At 49.9% G+C, this 13,250-nt stretch overlaps 9 protein-coding genes across 9 annotated transcripts; 5 read left to right on the top strand and 4 right to left on the bottom strand.

Annotated features, from left to right (window-relative positions):
- Positions 1 to 114: 114 nt before the first annotated feature.
- On the bottom strand, positions 115 to 2,080 carry TrAtP1_003323 (uncharacterized protein; the record flags this gene model as incomplete). The annotated part of the gene is made up of 3 exons (XM_014087830.2): positions 115 to 1,288; positions 1,360 to 1,655; positions 1,820 to 2,080. 3 exons carry the CDS (start codon positions 2,078 to 2,080, stop codon positions 115 to 117), a joined length of 1,731 nt encoding a protein of 576 aa, XP_013943305.2.
- Positions 2,081 to 3,159: 1,079 nt separating this feature from the next.
- Positions 3,160 to 3,897, top strand: TrAtP1_003324 (uncharacterized protein; the record flags this gene model as incomplete). The annotated part of the gene is made up of 1 exon (XM_066111835.1): positions 3,160 to 3,897. The coding sequence occupies one exon, from the start codon at positions 3,160 to 3,162 to the stop codon at positions 3,895 to 3,897; it is 738 nt and encodes a 245-aa protein (XP_065967914.1).
- A 314-nt stretch (positions 3,898 to 4,211) lies between these two features.
- On the top strand, positions 4,212 to 4,708 carry TrAtP1_003325 (uncharacterized protein; the record flags this gene model as incomplete). Its single annotated transcript, XM_014087831.2, has 2 exons — positions 4,212 to 4,331; positions 4,424 to 4,708. The coding sequence occupies 2 exons, from the start codon at positions 4,212 to 4,214 to the stop codon at positions 4,706 to 4,708; spliced, it is 405 nt and encodes a 134-aa protein (XP_013943306.2).
- A 191-nt stretch (positions 4,709 to 4,899) lies between these two features.
- On the top strand, positions 4,900 to 5,349 carry TrAtP1_003326 (uncharacterized protein; the record flags this gene model as incomplete). Its single annotated transcript, XM_066111836.1, has 1 exon — positions 4,900 to 5,349. The coding sequence occupies one exon, from the start codon at positions 4,900 to 4,902 to the stop codon at positions 5,347 to 5,349; it is 450 nt and encodes a 149-aa protein (XP_065967915.1).
- Positions 5,350 to 5,449: 100 nt separating this feature from the next.
- TrAtP1_003327 (60S ribosomal protein eL42) lies at positions 5,450 to 6,564 on the bottom strand. The gene is made up of 3 exons (XM_014087832.2): positions 6,521 to 6,564; positions 5,872 to 6,149; positions 5,450 to 5,812 (listed from the first exon to the last, which is right to left on the bottom strand). Exons 1-3 carry the CDS (start codon positions 6,521 to 6,523, stop codon positions 5,773 to 5,775), a joined length of 321 nt encoding a protein of 106 aa, XP_013943307.1. The 5' UTR covers positions 6,524 to 6,564; the 3' UTR covers positions 5,450 to 5,772.
- A 248-nt stretch (positions 6,565 to 6,812) lies between these two features.
- Positions 6,813 to 8,345, top strand: TrAtP1_003328 (uncharacterized protein). Its single transcript, XM_014087833.2, has 4 exons — positions 6,813 to 7,280; positions 7,338 to 7,480; positions 7,535 to 7,773; positions 7,824 to 8,345. Exons 1-4 carry the CDS (start codon positions 6,887 to 6,889, stop codon positions 7,924 to 7,926), a joined length of 879 nt encoding a protein of 292 aa, XP_013943308.2. The 5' UTR covers positions 6,813 to 6,886; the 3' UTR covers positions 7,927 to 8,345.
- A 343-nt stretch (positions 8,346 to 8,688) lies between these two features.
- On the bottom strand, positions 8,689 to 9,186 carry TrAtP1_003329 (uncharacterized protein; the record flags this gene model as incomplete). Its single annotated transcript, XM_014087319.2, has 1 exon — positions 8,689 to 9,186. One exon carries the CDS (start codon positions 9,184 to 9,186, stop codon positions 8,689 to 8,691), a length of 498 nt encoding a protein of 165 aa, XP_013942794.2.
- A 513-nt stretch (positions 9,187 to 9,699) lies between these two features.
- Positions 9,700 to 10,235, bottom strand: TrAtP1_003330 (uncharacterized protein; the record flags this gene model as incomplete). Its single annotated transcript, XM_014087834.2, has 2 exons — positions 9,700 to 10,005; positions 10,074 to 10,235. The coding sequence occupies 2 exons, from the start codon at positions 10,233 to 10,235 to the stop codon at positions 9,700 to 9,702; spliced, it is 468 nt and encodes a 155-aa protein (XP_013943309.1).
- A 746-nt stretch (positions 10,236 to 10,981) lies between these two features.
- Positions 10,982 to 12,933, top strand: TrAtP1_003331 (uncharacterized protein; the record flags this gene model as incomplete). Its single annotated transcript, XM_014087835.2, has 2 exons — positions 10,982 to 11,581; positions 11,632 to 12,933. The coding sequence occupies 2 exons, from the start codon at positions 10,982 to 10,984 to the stop codon at positions 12,931 to 12,933; spliced, it is 1,902 nt and encodes a 633-aa protein (XP_013943310.2).
- Positions 12,934 to 13,250: the final 317 nt, after the last annotated feature.

The following is a 13,250-nucleotide window of genomic DNA, read 5'->3' on the forward strand; positions in this document are numbered from 1 at the left end:
CTCTTATGATTGTCAAAGCGACTTGCTCGCATAATGTGCATCTTCGTACATAAATTTCCAACGTCTAATGATGAATTATCTCAATGCTGCTTTTTAATAAGCAGCATAGATCTATCAACCTGTACTCGGCTCATCTTCTTTATCGCCTTCCAGCCAAATCTCATGGCCATCGCCCTCCTTCACCACTAGACTCGTCAAGCACGCACAAACAGCAACACTACTCAATGCCCACCACACCAGACCAATAATGCCCTTGTTCAAGCCAAACCCATACACAACGCCACCCACCATGGGTCCAATCGTCCGCGCCGCGCTACTAACACTCTGCCCAAGCCCGTGAACAGTGCCCAGCACGCTCGGGTGCGGCGAGCAGTTGTTGACGAGGATGGCCTGGCTGGGCAGCGCAAACGTCCGACCCGTGACTTGGAAGAACAACACGCCGCAAATGGCAATCCATATCAGAATGCCCGCCTTTGCCTCCGGGGGCGGCGCGGTGCTCGGCACGACGGAGAGATAGGGCACGAGGAAGTAGGCCACGGGGAAGAAGAGCAGGAAGAAGCGCCACGACTTGATGGTGCCGAGGCGGGCTGATATGGTCGGGTAGAGGAACAGCTGCATGTTGATGCCGATGAAGCCCAGGATGGCCATGGCCATGCCGACGGATCGCGGCTGCAGACCGAGACCGCCGGTGAACCAAAACGGCAGACGAGTCTCTCGGTCCGAGGTTGGCGTCGAGAGGAAGACGAACCAGAGCGAGTTGAAGGTTCCCACGTGGAAGGTGAGGAAGAACTGCGCCACCAGCGTAACGAGCACGTTGCGGGTGAAGATGCGTCGAAAGGCCAGTCTCTGTGTGTACCGCTTCGTCGACTTCCGCCTGGCCGCGTCCTCTTCGCCCGCCCTCAGCTCAACGTCAGACGCCGGAACTGCCGAATATCCCTCCGCCTCGGGCGAAGTTCCAAACCGCTTTCGATAGTGCGTGAGGAGTCTCTTCCCCAGTCTGGTGCCCAGGTCTGGCGGCCCGTCTCTCAGGACATCGTGGGTTTCCTCGAGGCCCAGCCAAACAGCCACGGCGGCAAAGAATAAGAAGAAGGAGCTGACGATGTTGGGAGTTGCGTAGGGGAATTTAACAAAAAAGGGCATGTTGCCAAAGAGATTTGGGTAGCTGCCAGCTGGATCGGAGAGGATGCCGCCGAGGATGGGGCCTATGATGACGCCGATGTTGAAAGTCATGGGCAGGAGGAGAAAGGCTCTTGGCTGATATTTCTTTTCGCGGATAATTTCGCTGATCCTGTTTTTGACTTTGTTCAGCATCCAACACCACCCACCTCACTAGATGGACTTATGACGAGAAGCACTTACATCGTCCGCATCACACCAATATTGCCATTCGTAGCACCGCCAAGCGTGCGGAACAGCAGCGCCTGCCAAAACGTCGTCGAGAATCCAAAGCCCAAACAGGAGATGCTCGTCCCCAACAAGCCGATGAGCAGAACCGTTTTGCGCCCCACGCGCTTCGAGTCGGCGATGCGACCCCACATCATCGCCGTGAGGAACTGTGAGGCCGTGAAGCTGGCGTGGAGGACGCCCGCCTGGCTGGAGATTGTGGAATCGGGAAGCGACGGATCGAACCATTTAAGCTGGTAGAACATGTAGGCCTTTTTTTCAGAGCGGCAGACAAAAGAAAGCCCCAGTATGAGTTACAACATTTTGAAAGTATATTCCTTCTTCAAGTGAGAAGTTTGAGAGAGGGGGTGTTTGGATCTTGGTTTGGCCAAACGCTTGACAGTCGTCCAGCCACCAAGTTCGGTGTAAGTCTCACCTGTAGTGACGTCTGAACAAGCGGTTCGCTCATCCTCGCCATGGTAATAATGAAAAGCTGGTCTTTCCGAGGCAACTCGCTCCATGATATCGGTCTCTTACTCTCGTTCTGGCTCACAGACGGAGGGGTAGTAGGCGAAAGCGGACCATTTTCCGCATAGCTGCTCACGGATTCGGCGTCTATTGAGCTTCTGAGTTGAGCATCGACGGCAACTTCGCTGACCGACTCGTCATCGTCGCTATCGGATTTGTTGTGCCTCATCTATTTCGCTTTTTCTGAGGTCACGCGGCCTCGACAGAGCAACAAAAAAAAAAGTGGGCGGTATCGTTTGTTGCTTGTAAATATCACTCTCGGCGTCAACTAACTGTAATGGAGTTGAAGCAATAACACACAAGATTTCAAGTCGGGATATCAAGTCTGAGATCAGCAACAACTGCGGAAATTAAAGGCACAAGACGGCGAAGAATCAAGAGATAAGGATAAGAAGAAAAAAGAAGAAATAATTTTTTAGACATGTCCGTCGATGATGCTACCCAAGTCAACTTTTTCGCCATCCTTCCCAGTCGCTCGGCACAGACGAGCCGTCTCTGCCGCCCCAAAAACAGAGACCCCTCCCACCAACTGAAGCTGCAGGTACCTTGCTGAAAAGAAAAGAAAAAAAAAGAAACAGATCAAAGGCAGCCAATCTCTTTGCTTCTCACGCGCAAGGGCTAAGCGACAAGAGGTTTGGGTCGTGGGGCCGCGGGGGTAAGGATGGGAACAAGAGCTGGCCGCGTATCCGCGCGATAACGGAGTCTTTGCTTTTTACCGCCGATCCCCAAAAGATAAAAGTTGAGAGGCTTGGCCTACAGAAAGGCGGTAACATTTGGATGGCGATATGGATGGAGGAGCCAAAGAGGATCTGGAGAAGCTGGAGATGTGCTTCTGCATGGTATTTTATTAAAGGTTAAATTCCGCTTGCATCGAATCTGCAATACAACCGAGACACAAGTCGATCTGGAAGGTAGCATTAGATCAAGCCTCTGCCAATCCAAACATGAGGAAAAAGGCGCCGCCACCCGCTTCAGCGCCGGGCGGGTCCGGCACCGGAGCCCAAAGCCCGCATCGTGGTCGGCAGCTTCCGTGATGCTTGATCCATGTACATGAGATGCAGACCGCAGATTCATCTTGAGCTCAATACGTGGGATTATGATGCAGGATTTGTGCTCTCTATCTTGATATTAAATAATGGTAATACTTCGTGGTCCTTTTACACGTATATAGCCAGAGATTTCTCATCAACGTCCATCTCTACTCAATCACCTTTATATCTCAGCCTCTCGCCAACTACACCCAGCGCAATGGCGATCCAGCTCAACATTGGCGCTCTCGATATACAAATCACCGCAGAGCCTCTTACTCACGAGGCCTTCTCATCCTTCGGAGACGTCGTCTCCAACCCCCGACCCGACGTCCACCCCTCCTCATTCGATGCCCATGCTCAATCCCTACCGCCCAACGCCTTCTCAGCGAACCAAGGCTCCGCAATCCAGTATCGAAATGTAAGCCGCCTCAAGAATCTCTACGGCCAAGCTCCGAGCTGCAAGGGCGAACCCATCATGAGCATCTTCGTCTGCGCTGCAAGAGGTGGCGCCGACGGCTCATCTTCCGGGGCAAACACATTCACGGTACGACACCTCGAACGACACCCATTCACAGCACAGACCTTTACACCAATGACATCTACCGCATCATCGTACCTGGTCATTGTCGCTCCGAGCCTCCCGCCTAGCTCTAAAGACGAGGATTTACCTGTGCCGACTGGAGAGGGGCTACCCGGGAGAGGGTTTCCGGATCTCAAGCTCCTGCGCGCCTTTGTCGCTACAAGCAGCCAGGCTGTCACTTACGGCGCAGGAACTTGGCATTCTCCAATGGTAGTGTTGGGACAGACGGGAACACGGCTGGATTTCGTGGTATCGCAGTTTGCTAGCGGTGTTGCTGTTGAGGACTGTCAACTGCTCGAGTTTGTTTCAGACGGCAAGGATGAGCCTAGCATTCGGGTTAAGATACCCCAAAGAGATTGGTCAATTAAGCTATAAGCTTCAATATTCACGTTGGTCAGGGAGATACACGACCCTTAATATCATCTAGTGCCGCTCCGGATGCTTATTTGCTACCCGGCCGACTCGTATTCATGAATTCGCAACGTTGGGCTACACATCTCATTGGTTGCTTAGTCATGCTATATTCGCTTTCCGAGCTGCGAGAGTGGGGAGTCGCCCGACAGCCCAAGGGCGCAGCATGACTCAATAAATACTCATACTGATAGAAGACGCGTGTTGAAGAATAACTGATTGATGATTTATTAATCGTTTTCTAAAAAAAGGGGGAAAAGATACAAGATTTCGCAATCATGGGAAGTGTCATGTATTCCACCGATGCAAAAAATAAGCTCGAAGACCTGTCTGGCATTGTTTTGAAGCCAGGCGAGAACCCCTATGAGGCTTTCATCCGAGCCTGCAATGACAAGCCTGTAAGTGCCCAATAGATCCAAGTTATATACTTGTCAAAATTTTACAAACTTTGCATCCATAAAACGAAATGCTCATGGTTCATCTTCTGTAGCAAGAAATCCAGGCGTTATATCATGCCCACCGCACCAAACGCAACGCTCTTCAGAAGGCAAAGTTCTTGTCCCCAGACTACAAGGAGCTCGTAATTGACCAATGCCTCCTTCGCCTTGAAAATCCAGAGATGGAGCCCGGCTTCGTCGATGAGCGCAACTGCTTGACGGTTTGGGCTCGCCCCCCAATCCACGTGGTCGAGTTGGCTGCACAGATTCAAGCACGTCTCCAGCAGGCTTCGCCAAGTGAGTACCTATTCGTTCGAAGCCAATTCGCAGCAGCATAGATCCAATATTAACTCGGATATTCATATAGAAATCTGGCTCATGCCCACTCACAGGATGCACTTGACCACCCTTGAAGTCGCCTTCTCAAAGACTCCCCCCGGAGATTGGGTCTCTCGTCTCTACTCTACGCCCTGCCATTCCCTCTATTGCTTCATATACCCACACCCATCGGTCTCGTCTTGTCAAACCCATGGTATCATACGACCTCTCCGCTTTTGCTCTTTCGTTTCTCCCAGCTTTTGGAGAAACTACGCTTTCACCAGCTCCAGTCACACCTGATGTGTCTTCCGACGCTGTGGTCCAGGGAGACGACTACACATATCACCACCTCCGACGAGACATCTTTGACAAGGTCAAGGATGCAGGCGTCGAGATCGGATCTCGATACCAGGTCCCCAGCGCGCATATTACACTGGGCAGATACCTGACAGACGAAGAGCATGATACTCCCGAAAAGAGAGAGAAGTGGGTCAATGCCATCGATGACATCAATAGCTGGCTGGAGAATGAGGTGTGGGATCAGAAAGATGCTCAGTTTATCGGCGAGTGGATTGTTGGACAGGAAAAAGGACTGGATATTCGTAATGGTCCTGTGTGGTATGGACATGGCCGCACTGTTTTGCTGGGCGAGGGTTTTTAGACATCGATTTTTGTGTAGACACATCTAGAATTAGATAGACAAGACGTAGACATCGATACAAAAGACAAACAAACGGGAATACACATGCCATAGAATCATCCTTTTGAATCGATTGACTTTCATCTTTTTCATGTTCGCTAGTCTGAGTTTTTGTCCCGTGAACTAGAGGTTGCCCAGCAAGAGACACCAGGTCGTAGTGAATTAGAATACTATCTCGGCTTGGCTTTTTCCAACCTTAAACACTGCGAGGCATATCCCAGTACAATCGCATGAATGCGGTCATGAAGAAATCTTTTGTATTTCGTTTCCTATGAGCCGCCGTCCTCTAATTAAGGACCAGTAACCCCCCCTTCGCCAAGTTCCATGATGCCCATATGCCGCGAGGAGAAGCATGAGAATTGGTAAGACCGGAAAACAACGCATTTAGAACACCAGAGCAGCACCCTTCGTCTTCTTGTCACCACTGTAGCCATCAAGTTAGTAAATGCCACGCATAAAAGGCCCACGCTGATCATCACATACCCGAGCTCGAAGTGCTTGCATCGCTTCAGGGCCAGCTGCAACTTGGTCTTGCACTTGACGCACTCCAACCGCAGGACGACCTTCTTGGTGGTCTTGGCCTTCTTGTGGAAGACGGGCTTTGTCTGACCACCATAACCGCTCTGCTTCCGGTCATAACGTCTCTTACCCTGGGCGAACAGGGAGGCCTTGCCAGCCTTGTACTGGGTGACCTTGTGCTGGGTGTGCTTGCGGCACTCCTTGCCCTTGCAGTAGGTGTTTCGGGTCTTGGGAATGTTGACCTAATCCGAGAATATGTCAGCCATCTGTTGGGTCGCGGTGGTTGCTCAAAGGCGACGGTGCAAGTCGAAGCGATCGCGTGTCCGGCACAAGGCAGTCTTCGTCGATTGATCAATATTCCAGCATTAGATAGTCACAGCGCTCGGGTTTTGACGATGGAATTGTTCATGTTCGGAATGTTTTTCGATATGGCGACATGATAATTCCCCCTCATTTCCTCCCCCCGCCGAGATGCGATGCACAAAATATCGTCGTTCTCAATCGCAAAGACTGCCATGTCGTGCGGACGCAAACATTCGAAAGGATCGTTTTCGTAAATCGGGTATCAAAGGGGTCGACTGAGCATCGATGGTGACAGCAGCCAATAACGTACCATTTTGACGACGGTGTGCGGTGTCGTTACTTGAGTGTTTGGTGATGCAAAGTTCCGGGAGTAAAGCGAAATTTGGGAGAGTTTGGTGATTTCTCGCTTTGTGGGCGATAGGGTCAACGCTATTCCTGATTGGGGCTTCGATAACGAGAGCGTGGCTTGCTGGGGCGAGTCAGAATCCATGCCTCATTTATTGGGCAGAAACAAAAAATCCCACCAGCCACACGTGTGTGGCGCATGACACGTTCCCTTTCAGGGGACCCCACCATTGGAGAGCGATTGAGCTGGAAGGCCAGTTATGGTTGATGATGGTATCCTTCTTTTAGAGACAGCAAGACGCAACATCGCCAAAAGTCGCTAATCGCCAAAATGGACCCGTATTCCGCAGAAGGTGAATTGATCAACATTCACACCCACTTCTACCAGTCACAATACCAGGAGGTCATCGATTTCGACACATCATCCTTCTCCGCTGAGAATGAGCTGCCCGTACGAGTACTGAAGCTCCGAGCCCGCATCGCCCTTGGCCAGGCCGAAGATGTTGTTGCAGATGTCGCAGGCGAGGCCGTTCCCGACCTGGAAGCTGTCGGCGCTCTCGCAGAGTACACTCTTGGAAAGACCGATGCGGCATTGACGACGATTGAGAAGCTGGCCTCATCGGCGGCCGATAACGTTACCGTTCAGGTTGTTGGCGGCACGGTTCTACAAGCTGCTGGAAAGTCTGAGGAGGCACTTGCGCTGCTTTCGCAACACCAAGGAAGCTGTAAGGAATATTTTTTATTACACCATGGGTCCCAGAGTTGCTAAAGGCTTGTTATAGTGGACGCTGTCGCTTTAATAGTCCAGATCCACCTACAACAGAACCGAACCGATCTAGCTGTGAAGGAGGTTACCGCTGCACGAAGATGGGCGCAAGATAGTCTCTTGGTGAACCTGGCTGAGGCTTGGGTTGGAGTCCGAGTGGTAAGAGCGATTGAAGGAACGATGATTGGTGTACAAATGCTAAAGTATCAATAGGGCGGCGAAAAGTACCAACAGGCATTCTACGTTTATGAGGAGCTTGCGCAGGGCTCTTCAACTTTCTCAGTACCCAGCCTCATCGCACAGGCCGTTTGCGAGATACATCTTGGCCGTCTTGAGGAGGCCCAGTCTGCCTTGCAGCAGGCTATAGAAAAGGACCCAAAGAATGCTGAAGGCATTGCCAACTTATTGGTTTTGAACTCCATTTCCGGAAACAGCACCGACGAGCTTCTCGAGTATGTATTCACTATTCTTTGTTACAGAACGAACTGCTGACATGCCTCAGATCACTAAAGCAGGCCAACCCCAACCACCAGCTGTTATTGGACTTGGAGGAGAAGAGCAGCCTATTTGACAAGGCCGCAGCTAAGTATTCAGCCAAGGCATAATCATAGACGAGATTCAATTTATACAGCGAGTTATTATGTTACAATGCGGCGAATGATAGAGCATCGGAGACGACAAGGATACGAGCCAAAGCCTTTCACACGCGAAGTGCTTTATAACCCGATCCAACATCCATCTCAGCCTTTTGAAGTCGAACGACCGCCCCTATACCTAGAAAGAGAACCTCACGTCCAGAGACTATGTGATGCTGGCGGCGCATTTAGTAATTAATTTTGAAAGTTTCTATTTACAGCTGGGCGGCTGGATGACAATAGCAACTCGAAGCTCAGAAACCGCTACCACTTCCATAGTCCCGCAGTTCTAGCTCTAGTTCACCAGCACTTATGTCTACCCTGCATTTACATAATAAAAACAGAATCATTGCACCATGCCTGAGCTTGTATCATCATGAAGAAAATATGACATGATTATTTATTTAAAGACCTTCATAGAGTTGGTTCTCCTTGTGAATGTAGTCACTCAATTTGTAGTCAGCGCAAATTAAGCTGATGATTGCTTGTTATACACTCAAACCACATCTATCCAATTAATCCTCCAGCTCATCCTCCGAAATCTCAAGCTGCAATCGAACATTCTTCTAAAATGCCAACACCTCTTGGGGGCTTCGACGATGCAGATGGCCATCATTTCCACCGAGATTCAGACTATTCGACTCCTCCTCATCCACCAGCACCGAGTCTATGCAGCGGCTTAGCCTGGAAAGCTGTTCTCTCGAAGCTGAGAACAAATCAAATTCCGGAGTATCATCTTGCGACCCCCCCTAGCAGACTAGCCTCCTCGGATGCATCAACGCGTACATTGCTCGATGTTGCTGCTGCACCATCCTTCTCCTGAGCGTCCAGACACCTTCCTAGTGGCACATCGGTATAGTACTGCTTGTACTTCAACAGCGTCAAAGAATATTCCTCCACATCTGCCGCCCCAGGCATGGTCTGTCGACTGAGCAGCGAAGAATTCGAACCCGTCGAGGAAATTGTACCGACTGAGTGAACTGATTTGATATCGTCTCCAGAAAGTCTTGATGTGCCATTATTGGCTGATGCCTCTTCGAGCCAAGCTATGATGGATTTGACAGAACGGTTCTTCTTTTTTTGCGAGGTGTTGACATTGTCTTGGGGGTTGGAAGGCGAAATGCGCTGGCCAATGTTGGATGAGAAGCTGCCAGACAAGCCCTTTAACGGTCTCTTTCGATCTATGATGCTTTCTTGCGTGTCTTGGAATTTAAAATTATCGGCCGCCATCTTGTAGATTGCGAGTGCACTTTGTGTGTAATGGGCGACTATGTGTATGGGCGAGGTGTGATGGTTCACTTCAAGTATGGAAGGCGATAATTTCATGGATAGAAGAGGAAAAATATTGTTGAGTTTTTGTCAAGTACATAATTCATAAACCCGCGGCCATTTTCAAACGAGGCACATGTTCGAAAGACGAATGAAGCAAAAGTGAAGCAAAAGTGAACTTGCAGGCAAAATTGGGTGTTTGTCCACATTCTGAATTCTAAATTCTTGATCATCCCACGTAAAACGCCAAAAATCCTGCGTGAACCGGACCAATACATCCTGTTTCTCTGCTATACGAGCAAGAATGCACCATAACCCATCTATCGAAACAGCTTTGTACTCCTTTTGTTATCATGGTTAAAGCGCACCGCGTACGCAACAGCCACCAGACAATAAAGCCACGCGCTTTGTCGCGGCGTCTTGCCTTGTGCTATATTACTTCTCCCTTCTCCCTTCTCTTTCGACCCCTTTGATTTATTTCTTCTTGGGGCCCAGGCGCGGGGCGCCAATGTTGGCGCCCCGCAGCTTGACGTTGAGCACCCTCTCCATCTTGGAGAGAATGGTCTGGTCAGGCGTAGCAGTACCGCGCTCGTATGTAGCAACAGTTGCTGATGTCTCGCCAATCTTCTTGCCCAATTCGGCCTGGGTCATGGTGGGCTCGAACTTCTGGCGGGCCTGCTCGATAGCCTTGCCAACTTCCTTTCCGACTGTCTTGGGCTTGATAATGTCATCGGAGCGGTCGACCTTGGTCAGACGCTGGCCTTCGCTGCCACCACCGGTCTAGTAAATATTGTTAGTTTCGCTTTCTACAGGCAATTGCTATCAATCTGGATGGCTAATCGACATACTGAGTTGGTGCTGGCGTATTTCTTTTCTGTGCTGATGGCAGCGCCGGATCTCGCGGCAGCGTTCAGCGCACTCTTTCCACGGATGACGGTCTCGCGGTCTGAGGCACCAGCACCGCGAACGCGGCTTCCAATCTTGGTGGCGGAATCCCAATCTTCAGACATGGTGGTTGATTAAGATGGTGTTGAAGCGGTCAAAAAAGCTGTCGTGGTCTTTGATGTGATCGCGTTGGGTATATATAAGAGCGATAAATTCAATGGATAAATTCAATGGATTGGTATATGGAGGAGCAAAGTCTGGAGATGGGGCGACTGCCGGCAATATATCCCTGGAGCAACGTGTGAGATGGAGAGTGGAAGAAGGGCTGCCGCAATCTGACTCAACCGGCAAGACAGATTTAGTCGACGGCGCCTCCGTGGGGCTTTTCGCGCATCGCCCTTGCCATGGAAGGTGCTAGAGTACCCCGGCTTACCTAATGGCGTCGATTGGCTGTGAATGACGGCATCGACATGGCCATGACTAAGGGCGTCTGCCGAATAGCGAGCGTACTTGGAGAGCAACGCTGAGAGACACCTTGATGGGCAGTTGGCCTTTCAGAGGTAATTCCCATCATTTCTTGCTCAAACCCCTCTTCACGATATTTTCCTTCGTTGTGTGAGTCTGTACCATCACGACGCAGCCCGTTGTTTTGCAATTGAGCAAGCAGCATGGAGAATATCACCTGAAAAGGCATCTCTATTACAGGACTGGTCACCACTGCTATTTCTCCGTCTCATTGATTGGGCATCTTTATGCATCTCAGTGCCTGCCGCTACTTTGGTAGCGTCCCTTTTTCTAGAGGCTGATTATGGCTCTAGAACATATTCCTTTCGCAGTCTGGCCTATTCCAAGGACGACATAACCACCCATCATGGACGGCTTGGCCGATGATTCACCGTTCAACGCTGTTATAGTAGCCGCAGATTGGATTGACAGAGTGCGAGAGAGCTACTGGCCAATTGTGTTACCAATTTTTATCCTCTTTCTTCATGTGGTAAATCGTTACTTGGACCGCACTCTTTTCTTTACATGTGCTGCTTGGAATCTACGCTCGTCGCTCTTATCAATGTGCTATAATCTGGCGCGTTCCAAATATACGCTTGCAACATTGACCCTGGCCTTTGCAATTTGGACAAGCTATCGATTCTTTGGGGCCGCACCAAGAGGAGCCAGCCAAGTTCTTGATGATTTGAAAACGGGTTACTTGATGCCATGCCGAGTAACGCACAAAAGAAAAATCCCGAAGACACATGCTTTTTCTTACTCATATCTGACTGTTGGCGTACTTGTGGGGTATAGAGGGTGTGTCAACGGCTTGATCTCCGTGGATGAACCAGATACCCCCACAACTTGGCTATCTGGTATTTGGCGTTTGAAGAATTGGTTCCGTGTGGACTCTAGCGATTACCTGGCAAGAGGTAGCAACAAGCTTGGACTTCGCGGTAAACTGGATGACTATCTGATATCTCAGGTATGTCAGAGGCGAGAAAATGACGAGCGAATGGAAGCTGACTGATACAGGGCGCGAATCCGGCCGACTATCCGTCTGCTGTTCTTGTTACTGCGCCAAAATTTCTAGGATATCAATTCAACCCGGTCTCATTTTGGTACTTGTATTCTCCTGATAACGTACTTTCTGCTATCGTTCTGGAGGTGAACAACACTTTTGGCGAGCGAAGACCATACTTGGTCTTTCGTGACACCGCAGAAGACGCGACACGAATCTCTGCCCCTGGGACTGCCCATTCGAAGCCTCCCGATACGCAGATAGAGGCTTCATGGAGGAAGGATTTCCATGTTTCTCCGTTCAACTCTCGCAATGGCTCTTATTCTTTGTTGGCTAGGGATCCATTCAAAAATAGTTTGAGAAGCTTCTGTGGCATCGATATTACCATTAATCTCACCTCATCAAAGGGGCAGCCAAAGCTCTTTGCCCAGCTGCGCTCAGAAGGCGACGCTATCATGGCTTCACAGATGAGCCCATTGGCCAAGATGAAATTTATTCTCACATGGTTTTGGGCTGGATTTTTAACATTCCCCAGAATCGTCAAGGAAGCAAGTTCCTTATTCTTTTCCCATCAACTGCATGTTTGGTACCGACCGGAGCCATTGAAAGACAGTCTTGGTAGGTTGGCAGATGATACTGAGAGGAGACTGGAGCCGATTTTTCGCCAATATCTACGTTTTCTTGTCGAGCAATCGCCAAATCCGCTGACTGTGAAATACGTGCCGAGCGGGATCCTTGAAAGTGGAGAAGAAACCTTCATTTCTTCCAAAGCGCCTCGTCAATCAGAGCAAGCACAGTACATGGAGATCCGTATCTTGACACCTGTCTTCTACTCTCGATTTGTTCACTACGCCCATGACTTCGAAGCCATGTTCAGCGAATTGGCTGAAAATCATACTATCTGGGTTGATGAGCCTGAACTATTACCCAAACTCTTTTTGAAGCAGCAGCCTCCACCACTAAATGTATCGAATTTCGGGGATTTTGTGTACTTCAAGCTGATACAAAAGTTGCGACGTCGACCAGCAAGGATTGTGCGCCCGATGACGTCCGCTGACAGAGCTAAACCCGCGATAAATGCAGAAGACGTTCGAAGATTTCGAATTTCTCCCATGGATGCATTCGTTCTTGGGCACTCGAGTGAAGAAACTCGAGGCTCATATCGGACTCTACTCGTCCGAATATTCCTAGCCGACCGGCTTTTCTTTGGAATGACCGAGATTGTCTACGCATTAGAGTTGATCGGGCGTTTTGGCGTGGCCTGGTGGTTGGCATCCTTCTTCTCGCCGCCAAAGGATGTCACTATTGGCACTTAGCGCTGCATATAAGGATTTAGATGCAGAAGCTTCTCGGGCCAACGTCTCGGGGCATCTGAGGCTTATTACGTATCTTGTCTATATTCAGCTGGCCGGCTTCCACATACTTTGCCTCCGCGTATAATACGCGGAAACATCTATCCGTCGGAAGGTATTTACTAATTCTACCGCCTCTGTTTTATGCTACACGAGTCGCACTCTATGGAAAATAGTAGCAAGGCTGACGTTGTAATAGCTAGGATCATAGCAAAGGCCCGCAAAATGATTTGAGTTTCTGATCTACCGAGGAGAGTCCCGCAAGAGTCAGCACATGGCTA

This window comes from Trichoderma atroviride, chromosome 2 (assembly GCF_020647795.1).
Source record: "Trichoderma atroviride chromosome 2, complete sequence".
In the NCBI taxonomy this organism is placed as follows: domain Eukaryota; kingdom Fungi; phylum Ascomycota; class Sordariomycetes; order Hypocreales; family Hypocreaceae; genus Trichoderma; species Trichoderma atroviride.